Source organism: Aulonocara stuartgranti (genome assembly GCF_965226115.1).
Source record: "Aulonocara stuartgranti genome assembly, chromosome: 22".
Taxonomy (NCBI): Eukaryota; Metazoa; Chordata; class Actinopteri; order Cichliformes; family Cichlidae; genus Aulonocara; species Aulonocara stuartgranti.
In genome coordinates, this window is record NC_138957.1 from 22,317,783 (window position 1) to 22,332,619 (window position 14,837).

The window sequence follows — 14,837 nt, forward strand, 5'->3', positions numbered from 1 at the left end:
TAGTCATACGCAGTTGATTTCTTTCATTAGAGCTTCCAGAAACACTACACAAGATGGATCTCACGCACCAGAATGTGCATCTGCTGAGTATGTTGTGTATTATCTGTATATGTTTTTGATGTAAACTGTCATATGTTGAAAAAATAGCAGTATTCATATTTTCCATTTATTGGACCTTCATACACAGTTTGCACCTTGTAGACAATGGAAAAGCAAATGCTATCTACTAAGTGTCAGCAACCAAACACCACACCTGACATGAAAATAGTAAAAAATACCTGTACTAACAACGTGAATAAATTATGCACCTCTTATATATCTATGTAGTGTGCCTCAAGGGTCGGTTCTAGGCCCTGTACTTTTTAATTTGTATATGTTGCCTCTTGGCAGTGTCATCAGGAGGCATGGAGTGAACTTCCACAGTTACGCTGATGACACGCAGCTGTACATCTCCGTGTCTCCTGATGACACCAGACAAATGGATGCCCTCTTTAACTGTATCTTGGATATAAGATCTTGGATGGCAGAAAACTTTTTACAACTTAACCAGGACAAAACTGAAGTTTTAATTGTCGGTCCTGAGGCTCAGAGAGAGAAACTCTTGTCTAAATTAGAGGCATTTTCACTATGTCCTTCGCTACAAGTGAAAAACCTGGGTGTTATTTTTGACTCTGAGCTTGGTTTTATCCCACATATTAAACATGTAACTAAAATTGGATTTTATCATCTAAAAAATATAGCCAGAGTCCGCCCTATTCTCTCTCGGGCCAACACGGAGATGCTGATGCATGCTTTTATTACCAGTCGCATTGATTACTGTAATGCCCTGCTCTCTGGTCTTCCTAAGAAGAATATTTCAACTTTACAACTCTTGCAAAACTCGGCAGCTCGTGTGCTGACGAAGACCAGAGGGCGGGCCCACATTACACCGGTTTTAGAATCGCTGCACTGGCTCCCCGTGTGTTTCAGGATCGATTTTAAAGTTCTTTTATTGGTTTTTAAATGTCTTAATGGTCTTGGGCCTTCCTATCTCTCAGATCTGCTTTTACCATACGAACCCTCGCGGACCCTGAGGTCCTCTGGTACTGGCCTTTTGATTGTCCCTAAAGTCAGGACACATACTCACGGAGAGGCAGCGTTTCAGTGGTATGGTCCTCGTCTGTGGAACAGCCTGCCGGAGGAGCTCAGGGCCGCAGAGAACGTACATGTTTTCAAGAACAGGCTCAAGACCCACCTTTTTAATTTAGCTTTTACTTAGCGTTTATTTATTTTATGCTTATTTATTCTATCCTGTTATTCTATTATTAATTTAGGATTTACCTAATATTTGTTTGATTTTATTCTTATTCATTTTTTAATCTTCTTATTCTATTTATATTTATATTGTATCCTGTTCTTATTTATTTTATCATTTTACCCTATATATATTGTATTGCGTCATATCTCCAGTGTTTCCTCGGAGGGCGCTCTCTGCACCGGGGCTGTTATTGACCGTGGCTGCTGGGTCTCTGGGGTCCTCTCAGCCTGGCTGGGGGGCTCCTTTGCCTCCCTCCTGCTGTGTGCCCAGCCTGGAGGCTGCGGTCTGTGACCGGCTCCCGGTGCAGACGGCTCCCTGTTATAGTGTTTCCTCACTTGGCTCATGCGAGCCCAGCCCAATTTTTACTCTTTAAGTGTGCGCGTGTGTGTATGTGTGTGTGGGTGGGGGGATATATGTGTATTGAGAGTGTGGGGAGTGAGTTGGAGGGTGGGGTGGGCTGCTTTTAACTATGTAAAGCACTTTGTGCTACATTTTCTCTGTATGAAAAGTGCTTTATAAATAAAGATTGATTGATTGATATATAGAGTATTAAGACTAATAAAAACCTGGAATAATAATAAAACCTGGTAAACGGCTACCAAAAACTCAAGGTAATGTCCTAGGAAAACATTTGTATTGTGCAGGAACTTTGTTCTTCTCTCTGTCTGAGTGGAAAACCTCTTGTTGACCTTGTTCTTAAAAGTCTCTGTCGAGTTTCTTCTCCATGGAGAGCATAACCAGAGCATTAAGACAATCCTGTGTCATGGTGATTCTCAGCAAAGTTTTGATCCTTTACAAAGTAGAAAAGCACCTCTCATATTCAGCTGTTGTGTGGTGGGTGTGGTGAGGAAGACCTTGAGAAGACGAACGGCCTCTGTGGAAGATGTCTGTAGGTTGTTGATACAGAGGCATGACACCACTGTCACTCTTGAACTCACTGTTCTCATAAATGAATGGCATTTCTGTTTTTGAGCATTTGCCTTGTTCAGCACAAAGTATTCTTTCACCGTTGTTTCATCAGGGAACTTCGCACTGTGTTGTGGGAACAACTCACCATGTAAGAGTGTTACACTGATGAGGTGCTTAGGGAACAAGAACTACTCCTTGGCTTACTTCAGGAATGTACTACACACCTGTAAAAGATAGACCATTAGCTTAAATTTTCAATAAAGCTGGTTGGATGGAAGTGATTCTGAATGAACACATGCCCATGTCTAAGTGAAGGTTATGAGTGTTAAAGTTTGAACACCATTGTCCCTAATAGCAATTTGCAGTATATTTTCAGTAAACAGTTAGTTCATTAAGTAAACAATTTTTCTGTTAAATGTTATGTGGGATATAATAAAGATAGCTATCTCAACCATATCATTTTTTGATCATCTCCACAAACTGGACAGAAATCCTGTCTCCTGAGTGTGAACTCCACCGAATGAACAAGAACAAGCAAGTATTACTTGCAGACGCTTTGTTGCATCATGAGCTCTAACATTTTTTTCCCTGGCTAAATACCACCAGACCTTAAAACATTTACAGGGAGACACTGACCACATCACAGCATCACGCTTTACAATATTACACAGTCTCTATGGTTCTCCCAGTGCTATCATTCTTATTCATATTAATTTTCTCTTACACATTTACACTGGATGCAACACAATTTTGGTCTTGTGCATAGTTGTCTGAGTTATCCTGAATTTTACAATCTCAAATCTTCTAGAAGTTATGAGCTGAGCTTCTCACCTGACCTTAAGTCCTTTACCTGTGTTCTTGTGTCATGATCCTGGGTCTGATTGTGGGGCTTTGTGGTGGAACCTTTTTTTTCTGAACTGTTTTTGGTATTTTGGAGTCTTAGTTCTTCATGTGACTGAGTCCTAGCTTTAGATTTTAGTTTGTTTCCTCTGTGTTTTCAACCCTCTTGTGTCAACTCGACTACAGACACATAAAGTCCATTCATGTGTCTGTGTTTTCCCCATTTGGGTCTCACTTCTATTTTTATTTTGAAAGTTACTTGGTACAAAATCCGCACACTAAGCCAAGACTATGTAGTTCCAGGTGTCTCTGAAGGACTGGAAAGCAGTTCAATTGTAGCAGTTCAATTTCAACTCAGTTTTATTTGCAAAGGGCCAAATCACAACAGCAGATATCATTATATTGTAAGGTATAAAGCAAGAAAGTCTTTGGCTTGAATCTTTGGGCCAGTTAGGCTTTTTCTATGTGGAGATTTCATGCTCATCCTGTGCATGCGTGGGTTCCCTCCGGATATTCTGGTGTCCTCCCACAGTCCAAAGATATGCATGGGTTATGTTAACTGGCAATTTTCAGCCATACATAGTTGTGAATGGTTGTCTGTCTCTCTGTGTTAGCCATGCAACAGAATAGAAGAAGCACCTTAAGACATTTTATGGTTTTCAAAGATGGTCAAAATCAACCAGTTGGACTGCATGCTGTCTCTTTTAAATCACTCCAGTCCTCAGGAAATGTAGAATATTGATATTATCACCATGCAAGCAGATGAGAATAATGACATTTCCACTGACTCATAGCTGGCACTTGTGTTACATTAGAGTGTTTTTTTTAGTTAATAATCATCCAGAGTGCAAGTACCAGGACCATCTCTACAGCACTGCTGCTGAGTACAACACTCCCAAATGAGTACAAGGCCAAACATATCAGCCAAGATTATAACGGGGTGGCTTTAACGAGAGGAGCTGCCAATGGGCTGCAGCTTAAGATAACAGATGTCTACAAAGATGCTCACTACAGTCACCACTATGTAGATCAGCTGAACCTCCACCTCTCCGTTCTTGTCTTGGCCACCCACAGGAACTGCTGTGCTTGACCAGGTAGTTGCCTGGAGACTCCTCAAAGTAAACACTGTGAATAAGGACATTCATGATCTGCTATCACCCCCACCCAGATGGCTGCCCCGTCCTAAGCTTGATTCTGCTGGAGGTTTCCTGTTAAAACTGAGTTTTTCCTTCCCACTTTTGCCAAGTGCTTACTCAAAAGTGATTATTTGATTGTTGGGTTTTTCCTGTATTATTGGTGCCCTTATTAACATGACTTTGGATATTAATAATGTATTAGTTTTTGTTGTTGTGCTTAAGGAAGCAGCACCTTACCAGTGACTCACTACAGTCAGACCATAATTGTACAGCCTTTTCTTTCGCTCTATCATGAACCCTTGAATGAGATTAAGAAAAAGAAGAGCGTGTATTAAAGCCCACAACAAGCACTTAGTGATCTCCCTGGAGGATCCAACCAGCTAGGTTCAACTTTGCTGATTCCCTCTTTTAATGTGTCCATTTTATGTTACAGTAAGCTACTTTGAACCCTGTATGTTTGTAAGTATACTGTGTTGAAAGGGTCTGCACAAAACAGTGTTATACTCATATACAGGCACAGATACAGTACAGAGGCATGCACACATTTACACACTTTGTAACGTTTATTGGCTCAAAAAGCTTGTGATGGGTTTTCAAATGCTCATGCACAGGCACACAAACATACACACGCAGATGCATGCTTACTGTGTTTGATGTGAAACAGCAGAAAGATTACACTTTATTGCGCACAGTCTCCCTCATACACACACACATGCCTTGATGAAGGACAAGAAAGATGAGATACAGATGCAATATTAAACTATCGATATTTCGAACAGGAGATAAGTCAGTTTTTCAGACCCAACATAAAAACTTTTTCCCAGGGATAAATCCTTAGGTGCCAAAACCTTCTTCCACTTACTCTTTTATTTCTTTTACTGAACTTTTTTCCTCTTTATAGAAACACAGCAACACATCTAAAAACAGTACACCTACACATGGACAGAGCCTTGCTGATGATGTGGTTCATAATTATGGTGTTCCAGATACATGCAGAAGATTTATTAATTGCATATTAGTTGCATTCCACATATTAATTATTAATATCCATTCATATCTGTTGATCTGTTAAATGTTGTGCAGTCATGTGGTTTTAGTCACTTGCCAGATATTTGCTATCTATTTTTCTATACATATGCATACACACATGGATGATGGATGGGTGTCTCATTGCAGACTAATTTCAATCAAGCGAAATCAGCCCCTCGCAACAATATACTTCAAAAAGGTTTAATTAGACAACACTATAAAAACACCTTTGTTTCTGTAGTGCACATAAGTAGCTGATCAGAGGTATTAAATTAGCAAACAATCAGAAATCAGCTTTTCTAATTAAAATTAATTTGGTATGTGAGAGGACAACAGGCTTTAAAAAGTTGTCTCACTAAGCCAAAGTTTTAAACTCATGCAAAATCGTTTACGCCAGACCTTCCCAAAGTGTGGGGCCCACCCCCTGGGGGGGGCGCAGAGCCATTGTAGGGGGGGCGCGGTATGAAAAGGGGGAAAAAAACAAAAAAACAACGCTTAGATACTGTTAGCATAATGGACAGGTTTTTTGACGGGGCTCCCACACAAACGCAAAGCAGGAGATGAAGCATCGCTGACTGTTTCCAAACCAACTTCATTCTAAGCCAAAGACTAGAAAATATGATGAAGCATATCTTCCCTTTGGTTTCACCTACACAAGTGCCAAGGTAGGTCTCCCCTGCAGAATTGGTTTTCCCTGCATCAGGAGCAGCGCTGGGCTGTTTAAATCACGGACAAACAGTATCCCACATTCTTGATTTTTAGTTCACAAACACTTGTTGTAAAGACTAACTACTCCTGACATGTTGGAGATGTTAGCTCTTTATACAGTAAAGTTACAGTGGGATACAAATAATATCAGGCTGATCCTGCCACGATTTGTTCCCCCGGTTCAAATCCTGGACAAACAGTATCCCACAGCTGTTTATGTTTTTGAACCCATTTTGCACAGAGAGGCATTTTTTGAAAAATGTATTGATAGCAATGTTGAATATTATTACACAGGAAAAAAACAACTACATGTAAAATAATCAAACCGTGACGCCTCTGCCTTTGTAAATGGAGGGACAGTAACTGCGTGTGTGTATGTAAGTGTGTAAAACCTGCAGATAGAGATGAAATACTGTGTGGGAGCCAAGTTAAGATAGTTCATATGTTTTAGTATTTATATTTCGCTGTTGTTAAGCTTGTTTGTGTAATTAATAATTTTAGGAAATAGATGCATGTTTATGGTGGAACTAGGTTACGTAGTACCATGAATACATGTGCCTTAAAGACTCGTGTTTATAGTAAAATCCGGGCATCACGGATGTATGCAAATTAGTGCATGCGGTGCGGGAGGGGGGAGAGAGAGAGAAAAGGAGTTAACACGGCATAAGCTATACGGGGCAGCAGGGTAGAACAGAGCCACACGGTTTTCCTACCGTAGTAGGTTATTTTGTTGAGGACAAGTTAAACCTGACCACTCCTGTAAGATGCAAAAACTGTGGAATAAATTTTTTGTTACATCTTTTCACATCGGAGTCCCGTGGAGTTCTTTTTCCTCTTCAAACTGACGTACGCGAGTGAATCACGGGAAAACTGGTCTCAAGGCTTACACATTTTGTAGGAAAACCCGCTCGTTGTGGAGTAATTGACGCGACTAAAGAAGGAAAAAACCCGAGCTGCTGCAGCGACAACAAACGTGAGTAAGTGGAGCTAATTCACGAGGAAAAATTGCTGAGTCATGGTGGATGCTGAACTGTGTGGTAGCCAACCTGCATGATTTTTGGATGATAAAATAAGGATTTTGGTGTTGCTATTCGGGAAATTAATAGCATGAACAACGAAGAAGAAGACACAGTAGCAGAATTGGAAGCTAGGGCGGTGAAAATCACACCTAAAGCTATGGAGGAAAGGCTGCAACGTATTATCAATTTACGGAAGGCCAAGCTAGCCAAATTAACAGGCACAGTGAAACAAGTGCGCCAGCTGATGGAAAATGAATGTGATACCAGCCTAACAGAAGTAACACAGTTAATGAAGGATTTTAATGAGCGGTTTGGAGAGTTTTGTGGTTTGAACACAAATGTTAAAGAGGTGCTCCAGCAAATGCCGGAGGAGGATTTAACTAAAGACCAGGAAAATTGGTTTGAACCTAAGGCTGATTCCTTTAAGGCTTTTGCTGAGACAGCTTCGGCTTGGATTGACAAGATGGCCATGCGCGCTGTGGAGGCTGAAAAATGCAATGAAGATGTGGATCCATCTGACAGCATATCTAATGCATCTGTCTCAAAACGCAGTGATAAGGCATTGTCAGAACGCGGCTCCTGCGCTTCGTCATTGGTGTCGTCCACACGCATGAAGGCAGAGGTGGAGCGAGCTACCTTATTGATTAAGGCATCGTCTTTAAGACAGAAACGCTTGCTGGAGGAAAGGGAGGCTAAGCTCCAAGCTGAAAAGGAGGAGCTAGAAATACAAACAGCTCTTGCAGCAAATGAGGCAAAGATCAAGATCTTATCGGAATACGAAAGTCGTGCATCCAAGGCATCCAGTCGCGTATCCACTCGGGATGGAATGAACTCCTACGTGGCATCGCATAAGGCTGGAGATTTATTTACTTCACAGCAGTCAAATAGCCCATCCCCCACGCGAGAAAGACAAGCGCAGAAGAAGAACATTCTCCAAAACGCACAGCAAACACACACTGTTACCTCCCAGCCATCGCAGACACCAAGTGCTCTACAGGATGTGGTCGAAGCGCTAACTAAGCAACAGAAGTTAGCTACGTTGCCCCCGCAGAACATTTCTGTGTTTAAAGGGGACCCATTAGAGTATCGGCTGTTCATGCGAGCTTTTGAACATGGTGTGCAGGACAGAACAGAGAGCGACAAGGATCGATTGTACTACATGGAACAATACACAAGTGGGCAACCACGAGAATTGATACGGAGTTGTCTTCATATGGAACCTACACATGGATATCAAACGGCTAAGAGACTGTTGGAAGAGCACTTTGGAAATGCCTACAAGATATCAGTGGCATACATTCACAAGGCTCTTAACTGGCCAACCATCAAGTCAGATGATGGAGAGGCTCTGCATGCTTTCGGCCTCTATCTTACTGGATGTCGTAATGCAATGATGGATGTGGAGTACATGGAGGAGTTGGATAACACGGCCAACATGCGTGCTATCGTTTCCAAGCTTCCGTACAAGCTGAGAGAAAGGTGGAGAACATATGCTTGTGGGGTCTTAGACAAGGCAAAACGCAGAGTCACATTTGCAGATCTGGTGGAGTTTGTCAATAAGCAGGCCAAAGAAGTTTTGCATCCATTGTTCGGTGATATAAAGGACAGCACATTAAAGGTCCAAGTTAAAGGGCAAGTGGATGAGAGGTTGCAAAGGAGAAGTGGAAACAGAAAAGGATTCACTGCAGCTGCAACTATCACCACTACACAGGACGTACCCTCTAAAGAAAAGAACAAGGTCAGCGGGAAGCAGGTGTGTGCATTTTCCAAACCCTGTCTTTTCTGTCGTGGTGAAGAGCACACCATGGAACAGTGCAAGAGGATGAAGAAGTCACTTCATAAGGAAAAGATTGACTTCATGTGAACTAAAGGACTATGCTTCAGCTGTCTTAAACAGGGACACATGAGTGGTTCGTGCCAAGAAAAGGCAAGTTGTCAGGTTTGTGCACAACCGCACCCCACAGTGTTACACATGAAGACTAAGCCCAGTGCTACAAGCAAAAGGGTAGCTTCTGAAGTGGAATCATTAGAAAGAGAAGACCAAACAGAGTCAATCGTGAATGGATTTGTTGAAATGGAAGCACCTGCTCACGCTGCAGAGAAAACAGAGCACATTTTGGCAATAGTTCCAGTACAAGTGACACCTAAAAGAGGACAAAAGGTGACACACACTTATGCTTTTCTGGACCCTGGCAGTACTGCCTGCTTTTGTACTGAAGAGTTAATGCATGAGCTTAACTTGTCTGGCAGAAAGACAAAGATTTTGCTGAAAACAATGGGAGAGGAAAAGGTCGTCAGTAGCCACATTGTGTCTGGGTTGGAAATAAGCAGCTTAGACAGCAATGACTTCTTTGAGTTGCCAGAAATGTACAGTCACAGTGACATTCCTGCTTCTGCCGACAATGCTCCTTCTCAAGACTACGTGAACAGGTGGACCTACCTTCAGCAGGTGTCTATACCTAGGATTGAAGCAAAAATTGGACTGCTAATCGGGGCTAATGCACCTAAAGCTGTTGAACCTTGGCAAGTTATAGCCAGCGAGAATGGCGGTCCATATGCTGTGAAGACAAGGCTCGGTTGGACCATCAGCGAACCCCTCCAAGGAAGCAGTTCACAAAAGGCACCATGCGGACTGATTCAGGTTGCAGCAAACCGAATATCAGTTAGCAAACTGGATGAACTCTGGGACCAGCAGTTTAAAAGTGACTTCCCTGAGCGTGAAAGAAATGAGAAACAGGAAATGTCAAGAGAGGATTTGCAGTTTCTGGAGATAGCGACAGAGTCAGCTACTATTGTGGACGGACACTACAGCATCGCTCTGCCATTGCGGAACAAGCGCATTAAGATGCCCAACAACCGCAAAGTGGCTGAGCAACGTGCGTTACACCTAAAGCGGAAGTTGGAGAGGAATACTTCATTCCACGCAAAGTACTCGGCTTTCATGAGTAACGTCATAACCAACGGTTACGCAGTGAAAGTGCCAGAACAGGACCTTGATCGTGACGATGGAAAGGTTTGGTACCTACCGCACCACGGAGTTTACCATCCCAAGAAACACAAGCTTCGAGTGGTCTTTGACTGTGGAGCATCGTACAAAGGCACCACCTTAAATGATCAGCTGTTACAAGGACCAAATCTTACCAGTACCCTTCTTGGGGTAATTATCCGGTTCAGACAAGAGGAAGTGGTCATCATGGCAGATGTGGAAGCAATGTTCCACCAAGTAAAGGTGCCTGATGAGGATTCTGACCTTCTTCGGTTCCTGTGGTGGACATCTGGTGACATTACTCAGAATATGGTGGAGTACAAGATGGTGGTTCACATTTTTGGTGCAACTTCGTCACCAAGCTGCGCCAGCTTTGCTCTGCGCAAATGTGCTGAAGACAACCGAGATCCAGCCAACAGCCAAGCGGTTGACACAGTCCTGCACAACTTCTATGTGGACGACTGTTTGAAGGCTGTGAGCTCAGAAGAGGAAGCCATACAGTTATACCACACTCTTAGAGCTGTATGTCAGAGGGGTGGATTCAGGCTCACAAAATGGATAAGCAATAGCAGAGCAGTTCTGTCTGCTATTCCAGAAGAAGAAAGGGCATCGGAGGTTAAAGATCTCGATCTGGATCAGGACACACTCCCCATTGAGAGAGCGCTGGGAGTCCAATGGTGTATTCAATCTGACAGCTTCAGGTTCAAGATTGTAATGCCAGACAAGGCACCCACTCGGAGGAACCTTCTGTCCACTGTGAGTTCTGTCTACGACCCACTGGGTATCTTGTCACCAGTCACGCTTCAAGCAAAGAAGATTCTGCAAGAGCTTTGCAGGAGAAAGATTGGCTGGGATGTCATCATACCTGCAGACCTAGCTCACAAGTGGCACAAGTGGAAGACCCAGCTCCGCCAGCTAGGGAACATAAGCGTTCCAAGATGTTTTAAACCTGTGGGCTTTGGAGAGTCAGTATACAATCAGCTGCAACACTTTGCTGATGCCAGTGAAGAGGGCTACGGTACAGTAAGCTACTTGCTACAGAGGAACAGCCGTAACGAAGTCCACTGCGCATTCATGTTGGGAAAGGCAAGAGTGGCCCCACTTAAGCCCATTACAGTTCCCCGCATGGAACTTACCGCAGCAACCATGGCAGCACGCATAGACAGGGTTCTGACATCTGAATTGCAGCTTCCGCTCCAACCATCTGTATTTTGGTCAGATAGTACCACGGTACTCAAGTATATCAGCAATCAAACAAGTAGATTCCGTACCTTTGTTGCTAACCGTGTGGATGCAATCTTGAAATGCTCCAGTCCAGAGCAATGGAGGTATATCAACACCTCACTGAATCCTGCCGACTTTGCATCAAGGGGGCTCCGAGCAGAGAGCTTCATGCAATCCCACACATGGTTACAGGGGCCGGATTTTCTCACCAAACCCATGGAAGAGTGGCCAGAAGAGGTGCACCCAGTTGAAGGCCTGACTACAGATGACCCAGAGGTAAAGGGTAACCTGGTGTGTGCTAGTACAATCAAGGAATGTGAAGATGTAGTGCTGGAGTTCCTGCACTACTTCTCATCCTGGTTTAAACTTAAAAGGGCAGTGGCATGGATGCTTAAAGTCAAGAGCATTCTGCTGCAATTGTGTCGCAAAAGGAAGGAGTTGTGTGCTGTTAAAACACAACCTGAAGTCGAGAGGGATATGGAAGGTTTCAAGGACAGCCTGTTTCAAGGGGACACCAACAAGCTAACGGTAGAGAACCTTGCGAAGGCTGAAGAAGCAATCATTCGCTACTGTCAGAGAAAGACATTTCCTAAGGAGATCAGCGCACTTTCTAAAGGTCAGGGGGTGAAGAGGACTAGTAGTCTTTTCAAACTGAGTCCAGTACTTGAACAAGGCATCCTTAGGGTCGGAGGGCGACTCAGCAGAGCAGCACTACCCGAGGAGGCTAAGCGGCCAGCAATCCTGAGCAAGGATCTTCACGTCACGAAGCTTATCCTCAGAGAAATACATGAGAACTTGGCTCATAGTGGTCGCAATCATGTTATCTCCAAGTTGAGAACAAAGTTTTGGGTACCCGGTGCCAACTCTGCAGTACGAAAAATACTCGCTACGTGTATTGCCTGTCGGCGTGAGCATGGAGTTGCAGGACAGCAGCAAATGGCCGACCTACCCCGAGACAGAGTTCTGCCAGATGACCCTCCATTTACTAACTGCGGAGTGGACTACTTTGGTCCGTTCGAGATCAAACGTGGTCGAAGTACGGTGAAGAGGTATGGAGTCATTTTCACCTGCCTAACCACTCGTGCAATACACTTGGAGATGGCAGCCTCGCTGGACACAGATTCCTGCATCCATGCTCTCCGTCGCTTCATAGCCAGACGAGGCCAGATAAAGACCCTTCGTTCTGACAATGGAACTAACTTCATTGGTGCAGAGCGTGAACTTAAAAGAGCCATTGCTGAATGGAATGTGTCCAAAATTGAAGACCACCTAAAACAACAAGGCATTCAGTGGATGTTCAACCCTCCCTCAGGACCCCATCATGGAGGGGTCTGGGAGAGATTGATCAAGTCAGTGAAGAAAATCCTAAACGTTACCTTGAGGCTGCAGACACTGGATGAAGAGAGCCTGCATACACTTCTGTGTGAGGCGGAGGCCATTATTAACAGTCGGCCAATAACCAAAGCGTCCAGTGATCCAAATGATCTGGAAGTACTCACTCCCAATCACCTGTTGCTGCTCAGGAACAAACCATCTCTTCCTCCCGGACTGTTCAACAGGCAAGATCTCTACGCAAGAAGAAGATGGAGGCAAGTGCAATACATGTCGGAAATATTCTGGAAACGATGGGCAAGGGAATATTTACCACAACTTCAAGAGAGCCAAAGGTGGACCCGTCCATCTCGCAACTTTTTGGTTGGAGACATTGTGCTTATTGTTGACGATACAGCCCCACGCAACTCTTGGATTACAGGGAAAGTAATCCATGCTATCTCAGACAAGGCAGGAATGGTGCGGCAGGTTAGGATCAAAACCAAGACGAGTGTACTGGACAGGCCCATTACGAAGATTTGCCTTCTGCAGGAATCGGACTGAAGTAATCAACTGCAGAGACTGAAGTTTGTGTACCTTGGCTCCACAAGTGTAATTTGGTAATTGTGTAATAGGGTCACAATTAGGGGCCGGTATGTGGGAGCCAAGTTAAGATAGTTCATATGTTTTAGTATTTATATTTCGCTGTTGTTAAGCTTGTTTGTGTAATTAATAATTTTAGGAAATAGATGCATGTTTATGGTGGAACTAGGTTACGTAGTACCATGAATACATGTGCTTTAAAGACTCGTGTTTATAGTAAAATCCGGGCATCACGGATGTATGCAAATTAGTGCATGCGGTGCGGGAGGGGGGAGAGAGAGAGAAAAGGAGTTAACACGGCATAAGCTATACGGGGCAGCAGGGTAGAACAGAGCCACACGGTTTTCCTACCGTAGTAGGTTATTTTGTTGAGGACAAGTTAAACCTGACCACTCCTGTAAGATGCAAAAACTGTGGAATAAATTTTTTGTTACATCTTTTCACATCGGAGTCCCGTGGAGTTCTTTTTCCTCTTCAAACTGACGTACGCGAGTGAATCACGGGAAAACTGGTCTCAAGGCTTACACATACTGTTAATCTGAATATCTGCCATTCTGCAATTCATCTCATGTAAACAATAACGTGGCGCACAGCGTGACGTGAAAAAAGGCACATACCTTTGACATTGCGTGATGAACTCTATATTCCTCGTCCACACGTAAATGCAGAAAAGGAGTTTTAAAAATCTCCGTTTTCGGTGACTCCAAACGCCGTTTACATGTGGACGAAACAGCTGCGTTTTCAAAAATACCAGTGTAGGAGCGGACGTAGCGTAAAGGGGTTAGTAGTTTACTTTCTTACTACCTGTAATTTATTGCAGATCACTTGTATTTGGTTAATTGTTTACTAAATGTTTGAGGTGTGAAATAAACCGCAATGGAGCAAAATATGGGTGTGTGTGGTTGGAGGATGTGTTTGTGCGTGTGCGCGCGTGGGGAGGGGGGGGTTTCGAACATTTTTCTTGTAAAACAAAGGGGGGCCCAGCAAAAAAAGTTTGGGAACCACTGGTTTACGCGATAAGAGTGTCCACTCTGTTTCACTACCGTGCAACTCAAAGTGGAATGTCGCAAAAATAAATAAATAAACAAATATATATGTGTGTGTGTTTGTGTGTGTATATACATATATATACAGGATATTTACAGGATATGTCATGTATTTCCTGTGTCATCCATAAAATATTTACAAGATTTGACAAGGGCTTCAGCCAGCTGGCAGAACTGTGAACTGCCATGTTGTCCAAGGACAATGAGAATAGCAAAACAACACCAAAAAACCCCAAACAAACTAAAAGTACTACACATGGAAAATGTTATAATATTGCTGTAGGTGTGTGTGGCAGTACTCTGCACTTAATTCTAAGCAGTAACCACTTATGTGTTTGACAAAATTAAGACACTTTTTAGCCAGTAATTTAAATTTATAGTAAGATGCCTGAGGATTCAGTAGCTTGTAAAACCACCTTGAACAGCAATAACTTGAAGTAATCATTTTCTTTATAACTTTATCAGTGTCTCACAGTCATTGTGGATTTTTGTTTATGCACCACTCTATTAATGTCCTGCCACAGCATTTCAGGCAGGTTAAGCTCTGGACTTTGACAGGATGACAGGACTATTGCAACACCTTTATTTTTTTTATTTTTTTATTGTGTCAACCATTCTGTTGTAGATTTGCTTCTGTGCTGTGAAGCATCATTGTCCTGTTGCATGAATTTCAACCAAGCTTTAACTGTCAGACAGATGGCTTCACATTTGACTAGAAAACCTCGGTGT

General features: G+C 43.2%; 1 protein-coding gene across 1 annotated transcript; it reads left to right on the forward strand.

Moving 5' to 3' along the window:
• Nucleotides 1-8,841: 8,841 nt before the first annotated feature.
• Nucleotides 8,842-13,883, forward strand: LOC309698083 (uncharacterized protein; the record flags this gene model as incomplete). The annotated part of the gene is made up of 2 exons (XM_082520356.1): nucleotides 8,842-10,864; nucleotides 10,895-13,883. The coding sequence occupies 2 exons, from the start codon at nucleotides 8,842-8,844 to the stop codon at nucleotides 13,021-13,023; spliced, it is 4,152 nt and encodes a 1,383-aa protein (XP_082376482.1). The 3' UTR covers nucleotides 13,024-13,883.
• Between the last annotated feature and the right edge of the window lie 954 nt (nucleotides 13,884-14,837).